The sequence below is a fragment of the Marmota flaviventris genome, chromosome 9, assembly GCF_047511675.1.
Source record: "Marmota flaviventris isolate mMarFla1 chromosome 9, mMarFla1.hap1, whole genome shotgun sequence".
NCBI lineage: Eukaryota > Metazoa > Chordata > Mammalia > Rodentia > Sciuridae > Marmota > Marmota flaviventris.
Window position 1 is genome coordinate 2,385,904 of NC_092506.1, and position 14,421 is coordinate 2,400,324.

Sequence of the window (14,421 nt, forward strand, 5' to 3'; positions counted from 1 at the left end):
GTCTCTTTGGCCCCCAAGGCCCACTGAGTGGCCGAAAATGGGCCCCTCTGCCCCATTCATGGTTTACACCATTTTGTGTGGGTCACTGACTCGTGTTTACAAAGGGGCCCCATGCGGGTGTGGGTGAGGTGCAGTCCTCCTGGGTAGCTCCAGATAGCCCTTCTGCCTTGCCCATCATGCCCTGGAGGCTCTGAAAATCGGACTTCCTGAGGACCTTGGTTAGATCCTGCCTGTCTCCCAGTTCCTCCAGGCCTCTGTCCCCAGGCAGGTCTCCTGGGCGCAGCTCCCTCCTACACACACACTCTGCTGGGTCCCCTGGCTGCCCGTGACTTCCCAGCCTCCCCGTGGTGCCTGGTGGCCCCAGCAGGAACAGGGCCACGCCCACCCGGGAGGCCTCGCTATCAGCAGATGCAGAGTCTGGGCCAGGCCTGGGGAGCAGGGGTGGGGGCCCTGCACTTCCTGCCTGTCCTTCACCCAGGGCACCCAGCCGCCCAGCTTTCGGGTGTGTTGACAGACGGGCGGATGCACCTACGTCCTGGGCGGGCAGCTGTGGTGCAAGGCCCTGCCTGGCAGGAAACCACGCAGAGGAGCCGAGGAGAGGAAAGGAGAGGGGCGACCGCCATGGGGCCCGGGAGGCGAGTCAGGGTCGCCAAGTGCCAGATGCTGGTCACCTGCTTCCTTGTCTTGGTAACAGGCAGGGTAGGCAGGAGGGTGGGGGTGGCAGGGTGGCCCAGGCCTACACGCACACACACTTACACCCACCAGCCCTGCCGCCCCAGTCTGCCCTGGCACACTTGCGCTGGAACCCTGGTGGGCACTCCTGACATCTGGATAGGAGGGCCCTGTGGACAGTGTCCATCCTCCTGAGGGACAGTGCAGGGCCTAGATGAGCCTGGGTTGGACCCAGGCCCTGGGTGGCCTGGGCCTGGGCTGGACGGGCTACGCCAGGGAAGGGGCACTGGCTACCTGGGCTCCAGGGCTCTCAGGCCTCCTCCTGCTCTGAGGGGAGGGGGTCTTCCTGGGCTGGGGAGGGGTCAGGGCTCTGCAGACTGATGGACCCAAGGTTCTGGGTCCTGGGGAAACCGTGCGATGAGTGTGTGTGTCCACGCGTGTGTGACGGTGTCTGGGTGGAGGCTTCTGAGACCACCCCAGAGACGCCCCACGGTCCTCAAGTTCAGACATCTCCTGTGAGGCCAGAAACCAGAGGGTCTGGGGTTAGACCCTGCCCTGTAGGGCCTCAAGCTCCCCCCCCGGGACAGCTGTTGCTGCCCCATGCTCTGAGCCTGCCCATCCACAGCTGCTGAGCCTCTCTATGGCCACCGTGATGGCTCTCCTTCACTTCGAGGACCGCTTTGCTGTGGTCAGCCGTGCATCCGTGGACAGTAACCCGTTGGAGGCCGTGCACCGCTGGGGTGAGTGAGGTCAGAGCCACCACAGGGCACAGGGGGAAGCAGGCTGCTGGTGAAGAGCTCTGGGGACGAGGGTCCAGCTCCCCAGCCCCAGCCCGTCCAGAGGAGCTGGCTTTGGGCAGGAACCAGGGGTCAGGGGCTGGAAGGAGCACCCCTGGTGTCCTGGACAATGGCTGAGATTCCTGCCCTCATCTCCCACCCCACAGGTGTGTGGGGACAGTGTGGTGTACGTGGCAGTGATGGGACAGAGGTCCCTGCTGTCGGAGCTCAGTCCACATCAGGGGCTGCCTGGAGCTGGACTTGGAGGGTCTTGTGGGATGCAGCAGTGAAATGTCAGTGTTCAGAGGGCAGAGGACACTGGGGAAGGGCCAGCGCCTGCTGGGGTGGCCCCCTTCCACCAGAGCAAGGCGCCTGCTTCAGGGAGGGCATGTCCCAGCAGAAGGCTCAGGAGGGCGGCTGCCCAGCGGGCGAGGGTGGGGGACACAGGCCATGAGTGTGTGCCTGCAGGTCCAGGTCTCCTGCTCCCTCGGCCCGAGCCACCCTGGAGCAGGAAGCCTGGGGCCTGGGTCTGGGCTGATAAGGCCACAGCCTCACAGGGACACCTGTCACTGGGGCACGGTGGCAGCTTGAAGATAGCCCCTGAAGCCGGGAGAGGAGAGGAGCAGTGCCCGCCCCAGGCCCCGCTTGCTCCCTCGTCCCCCTTGCCTTGGGAGGAAGGAGGTCACTGGGCAGTGGGGGGCACATCCCTGTCTGATGGGGAAGTGTGGCCTCCCCAGAGGTCCAGCCCCACCCCCATGAGCCCCGACTTGGAGGCAGGCCCAGGCTCTGTGCCTCAGGCCCCATCCCAGGCCACCCAACCCTCCCCTCTCCTCCCACCCAGTCTTCTCCATGGGGATCAGCCTGGCGGGCCTGCTGAGCCTGGGAGCTACCCTGAGTGCTGCAGCCACCATGAGAGAGGCCCCAGGCCTCCTGGCCATGGTGAGTTCTCGGTGACCTTGGGTTCCCCAGCCCCCAGACAGGGCCAGGACTGGGGAGGTTGTCAGCCCAGGGAGCACCCTGCAATGTTCAAGCAGAAACTGGTGCTAGCTGACCAGTGCACTGCCCAGGGCCTGCTTCACTCGTCCTCCTCACACCCAGCAGCACAGCCCTGAAAGGTTGAGCCAGCCCTGGAGCCTGGAGCCCTCCCCTAAGGACCTGGTTCTGTGACCCAGAGGACTCTGGGGTCAGGGCCATTTCCTCTTAGGAGGAGACTGGGCAGGGCCAGGCAGAACCTTTGCCAAGTTCTCTTCTTCCCTCCCTCCCAGCTACCCGAGGGGTCTCCCTGGCCACCAGGCCTCACAGGCCTGGACCTCAACCTGGTAGAAGTGGCCCCTTTTGCTCCCAAATCTGTTTCTCCATGTGGGCCCCATCTTGGTCCCCAACAGTCCTTATTGGCCATCCCAGAACACCTGCCCGTGACCCCCCCATGGCCACCTTTCCTGCCCTGCTCACCTGAGCGGGGGAAGCTCCTCTCTGGTGCTCTGCCTTTCACTGGTCACTCCATTCCAGCCCTGAGGTCACCCCTTTCCCACCTCCACCCTCTGCATGTGGAGACCCCTGCCCCCGAAGGCAGGCCTCGCCTCGCCCTGCCTATGAGTGGCCAGTGGGTAGCCTGTGCTGGGACCTCACTGGGCTCCCTGAGTACAGAGCCTCCTGTCTGCAGGGCCAGCGGGTCTCAGCCTAGCCCTGGGTTCAGTGCATGCCTGATGAGGACCCCAGGTCTGCAAACGTCTCCTAGCACAGGGACAGCTAGGGGCGGCTGAGCAGCTCCAACCCCACCAGGATTCCCACTCTGGGGACACAGAAGTAGGGCAGGAACAGCAGCGGCCTCGAGTGGGCACTAAAACCAGGTCTGTGCAGCCTGGTTTGGGGGCTGAGAGGGAGGCCCTAGTGAGGAGGTGACATGGCTGGTGGACTGTGCTCCGTGAGGGTGTGTGTTTGCCGGGGGATGCCCCAGAGGGACGACAAGTCTGGCAGCCCAGAGAGACCAAGAGGGCTGCCCAGAGAGGCCTGGCACCAGGGCTGCATGTCAGACACCAGGGGGCGCTGTGGAGCTTCGCTTGAGGCCACAGACGGGCGGCAGAGGGCAGCAGGTGGCCACAGGCTCCAGTCCCTGTACCCTCATTGGCCTGGGCTGCCTGGTCCTACCGTGGACTTCCCGGGTTCCCCAGCTGATCTGTGGCCAAGGAGGACCAGGATTGCCAGGGTCTCAATTCTTCCTCACTGGGCTCCCTGAGAACAGAGCCTCCTGTCTGCAGGGCCAGCGGGTCTCAGCCTAGCCCTGGGTTCAGTGCATGCCTGATGAGGACCCCAGATCTGCAAACGTCTCCTAGCACAGGGACAGTCACTCCTGGAGGGACTCCCACTCAGGGTGGTCCCCAGGGGAGCAGAGCAGCTGCAGCCAGACTCAGGGCCTGACAGGCCTTATGTGGGTCAGCCTTGCAGGCACAGCTGGGACCCCCAGCTGCATACCTGTGCAGGGCTGGGGTCCACGCCACTCCAGGCCCAGTGGGGGCTCCCAAACACACTCCTGAACCCCTGCACCCTGGGCCCCAGCGCGGACAGTGAGCCCCGAAGGCTCCAGTGTCCACAGGGACGCTGGAGACCCACCAAGACAGCTGCTCCACTGGGCTGTGGGCCTGTGGCTTGCCCTCACCTGCCCCGGCCACCATGCAGGCCTGGCTGTGTGCGCACTCCACCTGTCATGTCTGAAAGCGCATGTGATGAGGCGGGGAGGGGACAGCAAGTGGAAGATTTTTTCCCCGTGTGGTGCCTGGCTGCCCCTCCCTGCCCCTTCCTGCCCACCCCCTTCAGCCTTTGCACAGGAAATGAAGGAGTAACGTAAGCCAGAAGCTCAGCCGCCCCTCAGCCCAGAGGAAGCGATTCAAGTTGTTTACGAGCTTGTTTTCATTTCGAGCGGACGCCTGGCCTGCCCAGCATCCTCTGCACTGTGGACGCCTCGGGAGGTCCATCCACTGCCCAAGACCCTCTCCGCAGAGAGAGAGCAGCGAGGGGCGGGCCGTGGGTGCTCTTTCTCCTGAGAATGGAATGTTTTCTGGAAAATGCTGGTCTCTGAGCTGGCTCCTGGCCTCGAGGCTGGGAGACAGTGTTGAGCGATGGCTTCCAGATGGGGAGGACAGCTCTCAGCCAGGCCCCAGCGAGGGGAGGAGGAGGAGGAGGAGGAGGGTGAAGAGGAGGATGAAGAAGAGGGCCAGGGAGAACAGGAAGGAGAAGCAAAGAGAAGGAGGGAGAAGAGGATGAAGAAAAAGAGCAGGAGAGGGGGAGAAAGGATGGGGCAGAAGACGGAGGAGGGGAGAGGATGCCAGCCAGGTCAGGGCTGACCCCAGCAGGCACATGGCACGTGGAGAGGAGGGCTCCCCACTCCCTCGGAGCCTGCACCCACATTGGGGAACCAGTGAGGCTGTGTCCGTGCCATCCTGGCAGATGTCTGGGGCCCCTCTGCATCTGCGGGTGTCCTATCCATGACTCCAGGGCTGCGACAGCCTGCCACAGCAGTCCCAGGCTGCAGAGAGTCCCCGGGGAGCGCATGTTGGCCAAGCCACACACTGGCATTGCTGCGGGGTGGCAGGGGACTGATGAGAGAAGAGCTGAACACTGGGCGGCTGTGGATAGAGCCTGGATCACGGTGCCAGGAGGACACTTGGTGGAGACCCAGGTCCTGTGTCACCAGATGGGTCTATGGTGGGGAGTGTCCCCAGGGCTCTCAGTCTGAAAGGAACCTCTGAAACTGTCCCCAAAGTGGGGAGGGCTCATGTGCAGTTTTCAGGGGAGAGGTCCACAATGTCCATCAGCTTCTTCAATGGGGAGGGTCTCAAAAGTCTGGACCCTGAAAGAAAGGAGGGCAGTGTGGGGGGAGCTGGTGAGCAGCGGGTGGTGCCCCACACGTCTAGAGCCCGGGGAGATAGCTGCTGTGGTCCTGCGGACAAGCAGGGGCGTGGAGGAAGTGCTGGCATCTCACCCAGAGGGGAGGGTGGCCACAGCACCCCCAGGTGTGACTCCTCTCCCTGTCCCCAGTTGCTTCCACCCAGAGGACTGGCTCCCCAGGCTGCACACTGAGTCCTGGGGCCAGCCCAGCTGTGAGGTTGGCTGCACCCTTCCTTCACCAGGCATGTTTCTGAAAACAAAGCAAAGCAACCTTCTGGCACCCACCCACTCCCATGGCTGGGAGCCACTTCCCTTCCTTGAGGAGGGGCTCCGCTTCCCTGGGGGAATCCTGGGGCAGGAGGCTCTGCCTGGCCCTCCTGGGTAAATGTTCTCGCTGAAGCCCTCCAGTGGACAGGGTCTCGTCACCCCAGGGATGGGCTGTCCTTCCTGGGGCGGGCAGTGTGGTACTGTGATTGACAGGCCCTCTAGAGCCAGCAGGGAGTAGGGGAGGGGGGATTTCCAAAACAGGTCCAGAAGAAGTGACTGGAAAGGGACCCACCAGCGAGTCTTCCCGTTGTCCTAAGTCTCCCCTTTAGGCAAGGAGGATTGGGGCTCAAACCCATACCTCCAACTGGTTCTGGGGGCACACACCTGTAATCTTGGAGACTTGGGAGGCTGAGGCAGGAGGATCACATGTCCAAGGCCAGTCTCAACGACTTAGCGAGGCCCTATCTCAAAATATAAAATAAAACTGGCTGAGGATGCAGTTCAGTGGTAGAGCCCCTGGTTTCACGTCCCAGGACCACAAAACCAAACCGCTCACCTCCGTCTAGGGAGCAGCCTCTCTGCACACCAGCTGCCAGCCCACCCAGGCCACACGCCTGCACACAGTGACCAGGCCCCTTTGTTCCCAGGGCTTCCTGTGCTTCGCCCTGGTGTTCTGCAGCCTGGTGCAGGTGGCCTTCTGGAGGTTCCACAACCCCACCCAGGTGAGTGCCTGCCGTCCCACCTGCAGCTGAGGGCTGGGAGCGTGCCCAGTGTGTGGTGGGGGAGGGGCCCACTGGCTGACTGTTGCTGCCTCTGTGCAGAGTCAGGGTGGTCTCTCCTGGGCTAGGGGCAGCAGCTCCCTGGGGAGGAGGGGAGAGCACTGCCCCTCCCTTGTCCCTCTGCAGACACCCCAGGCCTTGGAAGATGCAACTGGGGGAGGTGGGTCTGAGAGACAGACTGGAGGGGTGGTACATTCCAGGAAATGCACAGAATGGGCTGGGGATGTGGCCACCTGGTAGAGGGCTTGCCCAGAAAATGCACAAAGAGGGACTTGGATCTGACTCACACCTGGAGGCAGGGATGATGGCGTGTAGGAGGAGCTGGAGGACAGTGGTGGGCAAGTCCTGGCCTCGTGGGCAGCACAGCTGCTGTCCTGTTCCGGACACTGACCTGCCCAGTGGCCCAGCGGTAGGGTCCAAGGGTATCCTGGCTGAAAATCTGTAGGTTGGAGAGGAGGGAAGGCCCCTTGTGCCCCAGCATCGGGCAGAGGCTGGCAGCAGAACTCAGGCCCCAGCAGGCCCTGGAGAGCCCAGAGCAGGCAGGCCCAGGGGCAGGCCTGGAGCCTAGGGCTGGTGCCTAGCTCCACACAGGGCAAGAAAGCCCAGGTGCTAAGGAGGTGACTCCTGGGGTCCTCAAGGGTTCAGTTATCTGACACACAATCCCCAGTAGACATGCAAGATACTAGGCTCGCAGCCATGGCTGCAGCAGAAGATCCTCTGGAGGCCTCTGAGTGGCCAGTCACATCTTTGCAGATGGAGGGCCTGCCCTCTGGGGCCACCTGGGCATGCTCAGATGGAGGGGTCCAGGCTCTTTGCCCAGAGTTGAGGCCTCTTCTCTCTTCCCTGCCCAGAGTTCTCACCAAAGTGCCCACCCCTGAGACCAGAGAAAGGGAAATCCACTTCCTCTGGCCCAGAAGGATCTGGAGGGGGCAGAGCCCCTAACAGCTAAGGTTCTGGGCAGGAGGATCCAGCAGTACAGCTGGAGGAGAGGAGGACCAGGCCAGCATTTGGGCATCACGTTTCCTGTCCACTGAGGAAGGAGCAATCTGGCCAGTTGGAGGTCTGGGTCACAGCTTGGGTGACCTGGTCAAGACAGCTGCCAAGTACCCTGGGCTGGCTGGGGCTCTGAGCCTAGGACTAACAGTTCAAGAGAGAGGGGTCCTCGCAGGGCCCACCAGACAGAGGCCAGCTGGGACGTGTTGGTCAGGTCCTGACAGAGGCCTAGTGGGTGAGGAAGGCCAGAAGACAGAGCTGTCTACACTGCTCAGGCTGAGGTGGGCTCCAGGGTCCAGCCAGGCCAGTCACCCCGTCCCCCTGCACCTCCCCAGAGGGCCCCCTAAGATGTGCTGAAGCAAGTAGTGGCTCAAGATGGCTACCGGGGCCACTGCAGCTGGCAGGCCTGAGGACAGGAGGAAAGCCCAGGCCCGGCCAGGGCTGAGAGTGGGGTGCCCTTTCTATGCCCCACTCCAAGGAGCCCCCACTCAGGGGGTCCCCAGATGTCACTTCCCAGGCACCAGCAGGCAACTGGAGGCTGTGGAGGGCAGCGATGCAGACCAGGCCGTGGGGCAAAGAGGCTGCTGGTCACTGCTGTGGCCTCATGGCCACTGCTCAGCAACCTTCTGCTGCCCCCAGAAGTCTGTGGGAAAGATGGATTGCCCATGCCGAGACTGAGCCCGGTAGTAGGAGGAGCATCCTCAGGGTGGGCAAGTCCCCTCCCTGAATGCTCTGAGCTTAGCCTTCAGGGAAGATTCACAGACCCTCTGCAGCTCCTCATGGGATCTCCTACCTGGCCCCAGGACCTATTGGTGCCACCCTGGACCATTGAGGGGGTAGGATACCCTGGCAGGTATCCGAGAAGACCCTGTGTTGGGGGTGAGCCCCCGGGTCCGTCCCAGACCCTAACCCTCAGTCCGCAGCACCATGAAGTGCAAGATCTGATGGACGTGAGTGCCAGAGCTCAGTCCCCTGGCCAGCACGGCTGTTCCCTGGACAGCTGCAGATGAGGCTCAGAGCCCCAGCATCCACCCCTGGTTTTCCCCTGAGTAACATGGGCCTGGGCAGTACAGAGTCCCCTGAACCCCATAACTGAACCAGCCCTGCAGAGAGGGTCCAGCCTGGCCTTCCAGGGCCCCTGGAGCCAGGTGGTGGGGTCTGGGGCAGGGGACCCTGCCCCAGGGCACCCTCCCTTGGTCAGAGAGACACCTGCCAGGCCAAGTAAGTCCCTCCTCGGCCCACAGAGGCATTATTTACTGCCCTGCAGGAACAGGGAGAGCTGGTCCTAGGAGCGTGGGGTCCTCTCTAGGCCACGATGGGCTGGCAGGGGAGATAAAGTCATTGCAGTTCGGAAGGAGGACCTGGCCCCCCAGGTCAGCTCCAAAGGCCCCTCACCCTCCCCAGGTCCTCCTCCCACGAGGACACAGTGGCCCAGCAGGGCTCAGCTCCCGTGCACACGCCAGGAGACTGAAGCCCAGAGACAGCCCTGGCCCAGATTCGCAGTGACTGAGGCCACTTGGCACCCGCGCCCTGGGGGTGGGGGAGGACGGAGCCGTGTTTGGGATGACTCATGAGGATGTCTGACTTTTGTTAACCATCAGTGCAGAGAGATCAATCTGTGCCAGGAGCGGTGTTTGGCTCAGAAGTTCTGTCTGGCACCGAAGGGATCTGGGCTTGGGCAGGGCCAGCTGAGCTGCAGTGCCCGCCTGCCCACAGGCCCACCCAAACCTGCAGTCTGTTGATGGGGCCTGCTGTGGGGACCAGGCCCCAGAGAAACAGGGCTGTGAGATAGTCCCCTTCCTTTCTGTAGGGCAGGCACACGTGGCCAGAGCCGACACTGGTCCTCCCTCACCCTGGCCCTCCAGGTGAGTCCCAGCTGTCTGCATGGCATGGAGTGGAAGGGACTCAGGGCCTCCGAGACAGGAAGAGGCCTCAGGGGCCTCCTGGGCCAGGAGACCAGGGACCGTCAGGGATGGCTTCCTGGAATAGGGGGACTCCACCTGGCTTCTGGGGGAATACTTGGCCAGAAGAGGGCATTTGGGGCAGGGCATGGGAAGAGGCAGCAAAGCCACCCTCGGGACAGCAGAGGCACGGAGGTCTAGGGATGTTGGGTGAGGAGGGAAGCCAGCCAGCCTGGTCCACACCAGCCTCTGCCCCAAGTGGCCTCGACCTCCTGGAGTGGAACCTGGGTGCCCAGGCGTCCCTGCCCAGAGGCCTTATGTGGAGCCCAGTGCCCAGGACTCTGCATGGCTCTGGAGAGAGACCTACAAGCACCTTTGGGGGCTGAGACCTGGCCCCAGCCCTCTCCTGAGACTCCTTGCTGGTCCCATTCATGGCACATGCCCAGACCCCAGCAGAAGGTGGACACTTCCCTTGGCCACACTCCCCAGGGCCACAGCTGAGGGACATAGCCTCTGCTTTATCCCTCAGGCCCCCCTGGGGGAGCAGGAGGCCACATGGCAGGCCATCATGGGGAAAGAGGCCCACAACTGAAGCCCAGGACCCCTGTGACTGGTGCCCAGAGTCTCTGGAGCTCCCCCTAGAGGAGGGAATTGTGGGACTTTGGGCCCTGCCTGGCCTCTAGGAGCTGCATGGTGGAGCCAGGGTTCACGGGAGCCCCCCCGGGCCCAGGCTTTCCCGTGGTGCTCTTGGTGCAGGTGGAGGACGCCATGCTGGACACCTACGACCTGGTGTATGATCAGGCGGTGAGGAGCCCGTCCAGCATCCAGGGGCCCGAGCTGGCTGCCATCCAGGACACGGTGAGTAGGGGCAGGGCCTTCCCCTTGCCAGCAGTGCCACAGGTGGTCAACCTCAGTGTGCTACACAGAATGGGCACTGGACACCCTCCCGAGTCAGCCATCCTGGGCCAGCCCTGGGGGTTCCCAGGACACAGGCCATGGCTGCCCACTTTCGGGTAGGATAAGAGCTCCAGTCCTCTCCCCCGGACGGCTGCCCACAGAATCTTTGGGCCAGACACAAAGTGAAAAGGCAGGTCCTGTTCAAACATGGTTAAGGATTTCCAGATGGCGAGGACAGAGTGTTAGAGCAAGTGGGCGCTCTGTCTGCCACAGCACCGTGGCCCCACAGCGAGGGTTACTGGCCCCCAAGTTACAGGGAAGGCCTCCCCCTGGCTAGGCCCAGGCTGCCAGTGGCTGTGCCCAGCAGAAGCAGCTGTGACCCAGGAAGCCCTGCCTCTAGGGGCCGGTTCTGCAGGACCCACCTAGGTCATTTGTCCATGGGTGCCTCCGTTTCCCCACCATCCTGACCACTGCCCACAGCTCCCTGCATCTGTCTTACAGTTTCTGTGCTGTGGAAAGAGGTCCCCTTTCCAACTTCTGGGGAGCAGGGAAGCCGACCCGTGTCGGGGCGAGGAGGCAGCGAGAGAGGTAAGGAGTAGGCAGAGCCTCCTGGCCAAGCAGGACGCAGGCCTCGGGCAGAGCCCCACGGACATCCTGGACCTGGTTTTCCCCACACCCTCGGAGCCTTCGTGGAAGGGCCTAGGGAAGGGTCCCCTGGGAGGGAGGCAGCAGGTGGCTACTGTGCAAGAAGCTCACAGCAGCCAGCTTGACCCTGGCCTCAGCCGAGGCCCCTTCTGTCAGCTGGACACCAGGCACGGGCTCCACTCACCCCTTCACACAGCTCCCAGCTGGGTGCTCCCTAAGGCTAGGTGGACAGACCCTCAGAAACTTCTAGAAGCTTACAGAAAAGGTCTCTGTGCCGGAACCCAGAGAGGGTATCGGGTCTGGCTGGGGGAAGCAGCAGGAAGGGCATTCCAGGAGGACAGCTGAGCTGAGGGCCGCCCTGGCCAGGCCGTGGCCCTTCCTGCTGGCCTAGCCTCCCTTCTCCCCTGCTGCGACGCCCCACTGTCCTGGAAATAGACTGGCCCTATCTCCTGTGGATGTGCCTGGCGACCCTCCAAGAAACGGAGGAGGGTGGGAAATGGCTTGAGGCCCAGAAGGACCGTCCACTGCGCCCCCACCCCCAGGGCCAGTGTGCTGGGAGGGACTGAGCCAGGGAGCCCTTCCACCCAAGGGCAGTCCGCAGGACCCACTGCAAAACATAGGCCGGGGCCTGGCTGTAAATGCCCCCGGGGGGAAGCGGGGCCAGCAGGGGCGGGCTGGTGTGGGCCAGGAGGACGGAGGGTGGGACGACACCCGGGTGGCTCCTGGGTCCTTTGTCCCTCTGGGAACTGGAATCCCAGAATCAAAGGCAAGTTGGGGCCCAGCGAAGAATGAAGGGACTTTTGTTCTTGTCCAGGAGAAAGAGAAGCAGGAGGTGAATCTCAGCTTCGGCCCTGGGGGCCGGGGTCCCGGTGAAGGCGTGAGCGGGTTACTGAGTGGGACGGGCCCGTGTCCTTTAATGTCGGGAAGCCAGAGGCCACTTTGGCAGCTGCCTTAGAGCCCACAGTTCTTGGCCAGCACATCTGGAGGGAACGCCTGGCCTCCTGGCCTCCTGGCCAGGGCAGGCAGAGATTCGGGGGTCACCCAGGCAGCATGAGACCAGCACGGGCAGATGCCACCATGCCATGACACCGCCTCTCTTCTGGGGAGGACCTCTGTGGGTGCTGCGCCTGCGCTCAGCACAGGGGCAGCAAGGGAAGCCCCTCACCCCTCCACGGGCTGCTCCTCTGTCCTCCCTATGAGCTCTAGACACTGAGGTGCTGTGCTGCCTTTGGCCACCTGCAGGAGCTGGACACGTGGCCAGTACAGGAGCCCAGGGCAGCTCGGCCAGGCACGGCGGTCCCTGGGGCCCTACAGCGGCCAGCCCCGTGCTCCTTGGTTTTGCCTGTCCTTGCTGCCTCATCCAGAGCTCTGGGTGATTCTCCCCAGGGAGGTGTTGCACCCCAAGTTCCCACAACCTGACTTTGGCTGGGTAGGGTCCTGCCTCTCCGTGGCTCCTCAGAGGCTGGTCACGCTGGGCAGGGAGGTCCTGCCAGGGTGGGCACCATGTACGCTGCACCCTGCCTAGGACTGTCTGCAGAGCATCCGGAGCTTCCTGAAGACACCGCAGAACATTGCCTTCATGCTGACCAGCACCGGCCTGGCCCTCATGGTACCCGCCCTCGCTTGATGCCCCTTCCCAATCCCTCCCCTCGCCCTGTGGAGACCCAGACATGGCCCTTGGTCCAGGGGCCACAGAAGGCAGGATGGGGCAGCCTCCAGCTGACAGCCTCGGCCAAGACACCCAGCCCTGGGCCACGCCAGGGTCCTCAGGGAGGACCAGCCACTGATCCAGGAGGTGGCCTTGGGGGGTTCAGGGTCTGCCTTGCTCCTTTCCTAAGACACCTGTGCCCCTCCCAATGCTGCGAAATCCAGACCCCTCGGGGCTCCCCACCCCGGTGCTGTGTCCCTGCCGACTCGGGGACATCTGGTTGCTCCATCAGGTCTATGCCATGCTGCTCAGCTCCTTCCTCTGCTTTGCCATCCGCTCCGGCCGTGGCTTGGACCGCAGAGGCAAATACACCCTGACTCCACGGTAGGCCCCCGTGTCCACTGGATGCCCTCAAGGGCCCTACAGCCCTGAAGGAGGCCCAAAGGTGTCTGTGTCTGTCTGGGTGGGCGGGTCCCCTGGACCAAGGGCCACGTCTGGGTCTCCAGAAGAAGCACTTGGACGGTCAGCTCCACTGGGCGGGGCCAGACCAGTATACACTCCACACTACCCACCTCCAGTCCCTGCCAAGACCTGATCTGGCACCTGCTACGCAGAGACACTGGCACAGAGAGGTGCGCGCTGCCAGGGCCCCCAGGCACAGCCCCAGGCCAGGACCTCTATCAGGACTCCCCAGGCCCAGAAGCCACAAGTCCCTCCTGCTCCCGTGTGCTCGGCCACCCCTGCCTGCCAGCTCCAGTCACCCCACCTGCTTGCCCCACTCTGGTCATCTGGGCCCCTCCCTGCCTGGGATCCTGCCTAGCCCCTCGTGTTCTCAGACAGCCTCTTGTCCCCCAAAGAGCATTCTGGGACAGACTCACAGTGCTCCTAGAATGTTCTAGAACAGCCTCAGTTCTGCTCTAGAATGTTCTACAACAGCCTCACAGTCCCCTCCAGAACATTCTATGTCAGCCTCACGGTCTTCCCTAGAGTGTTCTGGAACAGATTCACAGTCTCCTCTAGAACATTCTCGAATGGCCTCACCATTCTTTCTGCTTCTTAGAGCCTGTGGCTGCCAGGCCCAGGAGCCCAGCCGCTTCACACTCTCCCAGGGTGGACCTGTACCTCGACGCTCCTCTGAAGCAGAGGCTCTTGCTGGCCATCGGGGTCCAAGAGGATGCTTGCATGACCCTCATCTGCTCCAGAGCTAACCATCTGATTCGACCCTGTCCTGCCACTCGTCTGCCCACAGACGGGAGGCACCAGCCACAGGCCCCACAGGACCCTTAAGGAAGATGAGCTCCGTCCTTCAGGTGGAGGGTATGGGGAAGGACAGAAGACCGGCCAGATAAACAGACCCCGTGCAGAGCAGAGGGAGCCCAGGGTGGTCCTCTGACGCTGCAGAATGGAATGGGGCGAGAAGAGAGCAAGCAGGGCCGCAAGGAGGACCAGAGCGCTGGTCAGGACACCACCCAGGGACTGCCGCTGCTGTCCTAGGCAGAGGCCGCACTCTGGGGTCCCCACAGACCAGACCTGACTGCCTGTCTCAAAAGACAAGCAGGCGACAGTGGGACAGAACTCACCGGGCTCTCAGGGAGGCAGCTGGGGTGTGGACCTACGCCCCGTCCTCCGGTGCCAAGTGCAGCTGGAGATGAAGGGGGGCTGCAAAGCTGGTGATCCTGCCAGGTCACAACCCAGTCATTTTTCTGGGACTGTCACACAGAGACTTAAACTGCTCTGCTCTTTCCATTTGCTCCTCTTCCTGCTCTAACAAACATGGCGGCCCACGGCTCTGAGGTCAGAGTCCAGGTGGGCTGGGTGGGCTCTCCCCTCAGGGTCTCACAGGCCAAGGTCTCCTGGGGACAGGCAGGTGGGGCCTTGAGATGCCCAGTCCTCCTCCTGTGGCCACCCTCACTCAACCACAAGGGCAGGGGACGCCTCCTCAAGCTTCAGACCCTCCA

General features: G+C 63.0%; 1 protein-coding gene across 2 annotated transcripts; it reads left to right on the forward strand.

The window, feature by feature from the left end:
* Window positions 1-455: 455 nt before the first annotated feature.
* On the forward strand, window positions 456-14,207 carry Tspan32 (tetraspanin 32). Of its 2 annotated transcripts, none has more exons than XM_027944379.3 (9): window positions 456-699; window positions 1,298-1,412; window positions 2,290-2,387; window positions 6,248-6,322; window positions 10,030-10,131; window positions 10,672-10,758; window positions 12,341-12,424; window positions 12,756-12,847; window positions 13,524-14,207. In XM_027944379.3, the coding sequence occupies exons 1-9, from the start codon at window positions 523-525 to the stop codon at window positions 13,669-13,671; spliced, it is 978 nt and encodes a 325-aa protein (XP_027800180.2). In that variant the 5' UTR covers window positions 456-522; the 3' UTR covers window positions 13,672-14,207. The 2 variants fall into 2 exon arrangements, with proteins under 2 accessions (XP_027800180.2, XP_027800181.2); XM_027944380.3 differs by having other exon boundaries at window positions 458-687.
* The last annotated feature ends 214 nt before the right edge of the window (window positions 14,208-14,421 follow it).

Excerpts from the sequence above, each read along its gene's own strand:
- Tspan32 (XM_027944379.3), top strand. The coding sequence starts at position 523 with ATGCACCTACGTCCTGGGCGGGCAGCTGTGGTGCAAGGCCCTGCCTGG. Across the intron at positions 12,425-12,755 it reads GCACCGGCCTGGCCCTCATG|GTCTATGCCATGCTGCTCAG; the intron begins GTACCCGCCCTC and ends TTGCTCCATCAG. Across the intron at positions 12,848-13,523 it reads AAATACACCCTGACTCCACG|AGCCTGTGGCTGCCAGGCCC; the intron begins GTAGGCCCCCGT and ends TCTGCTTCTTAG.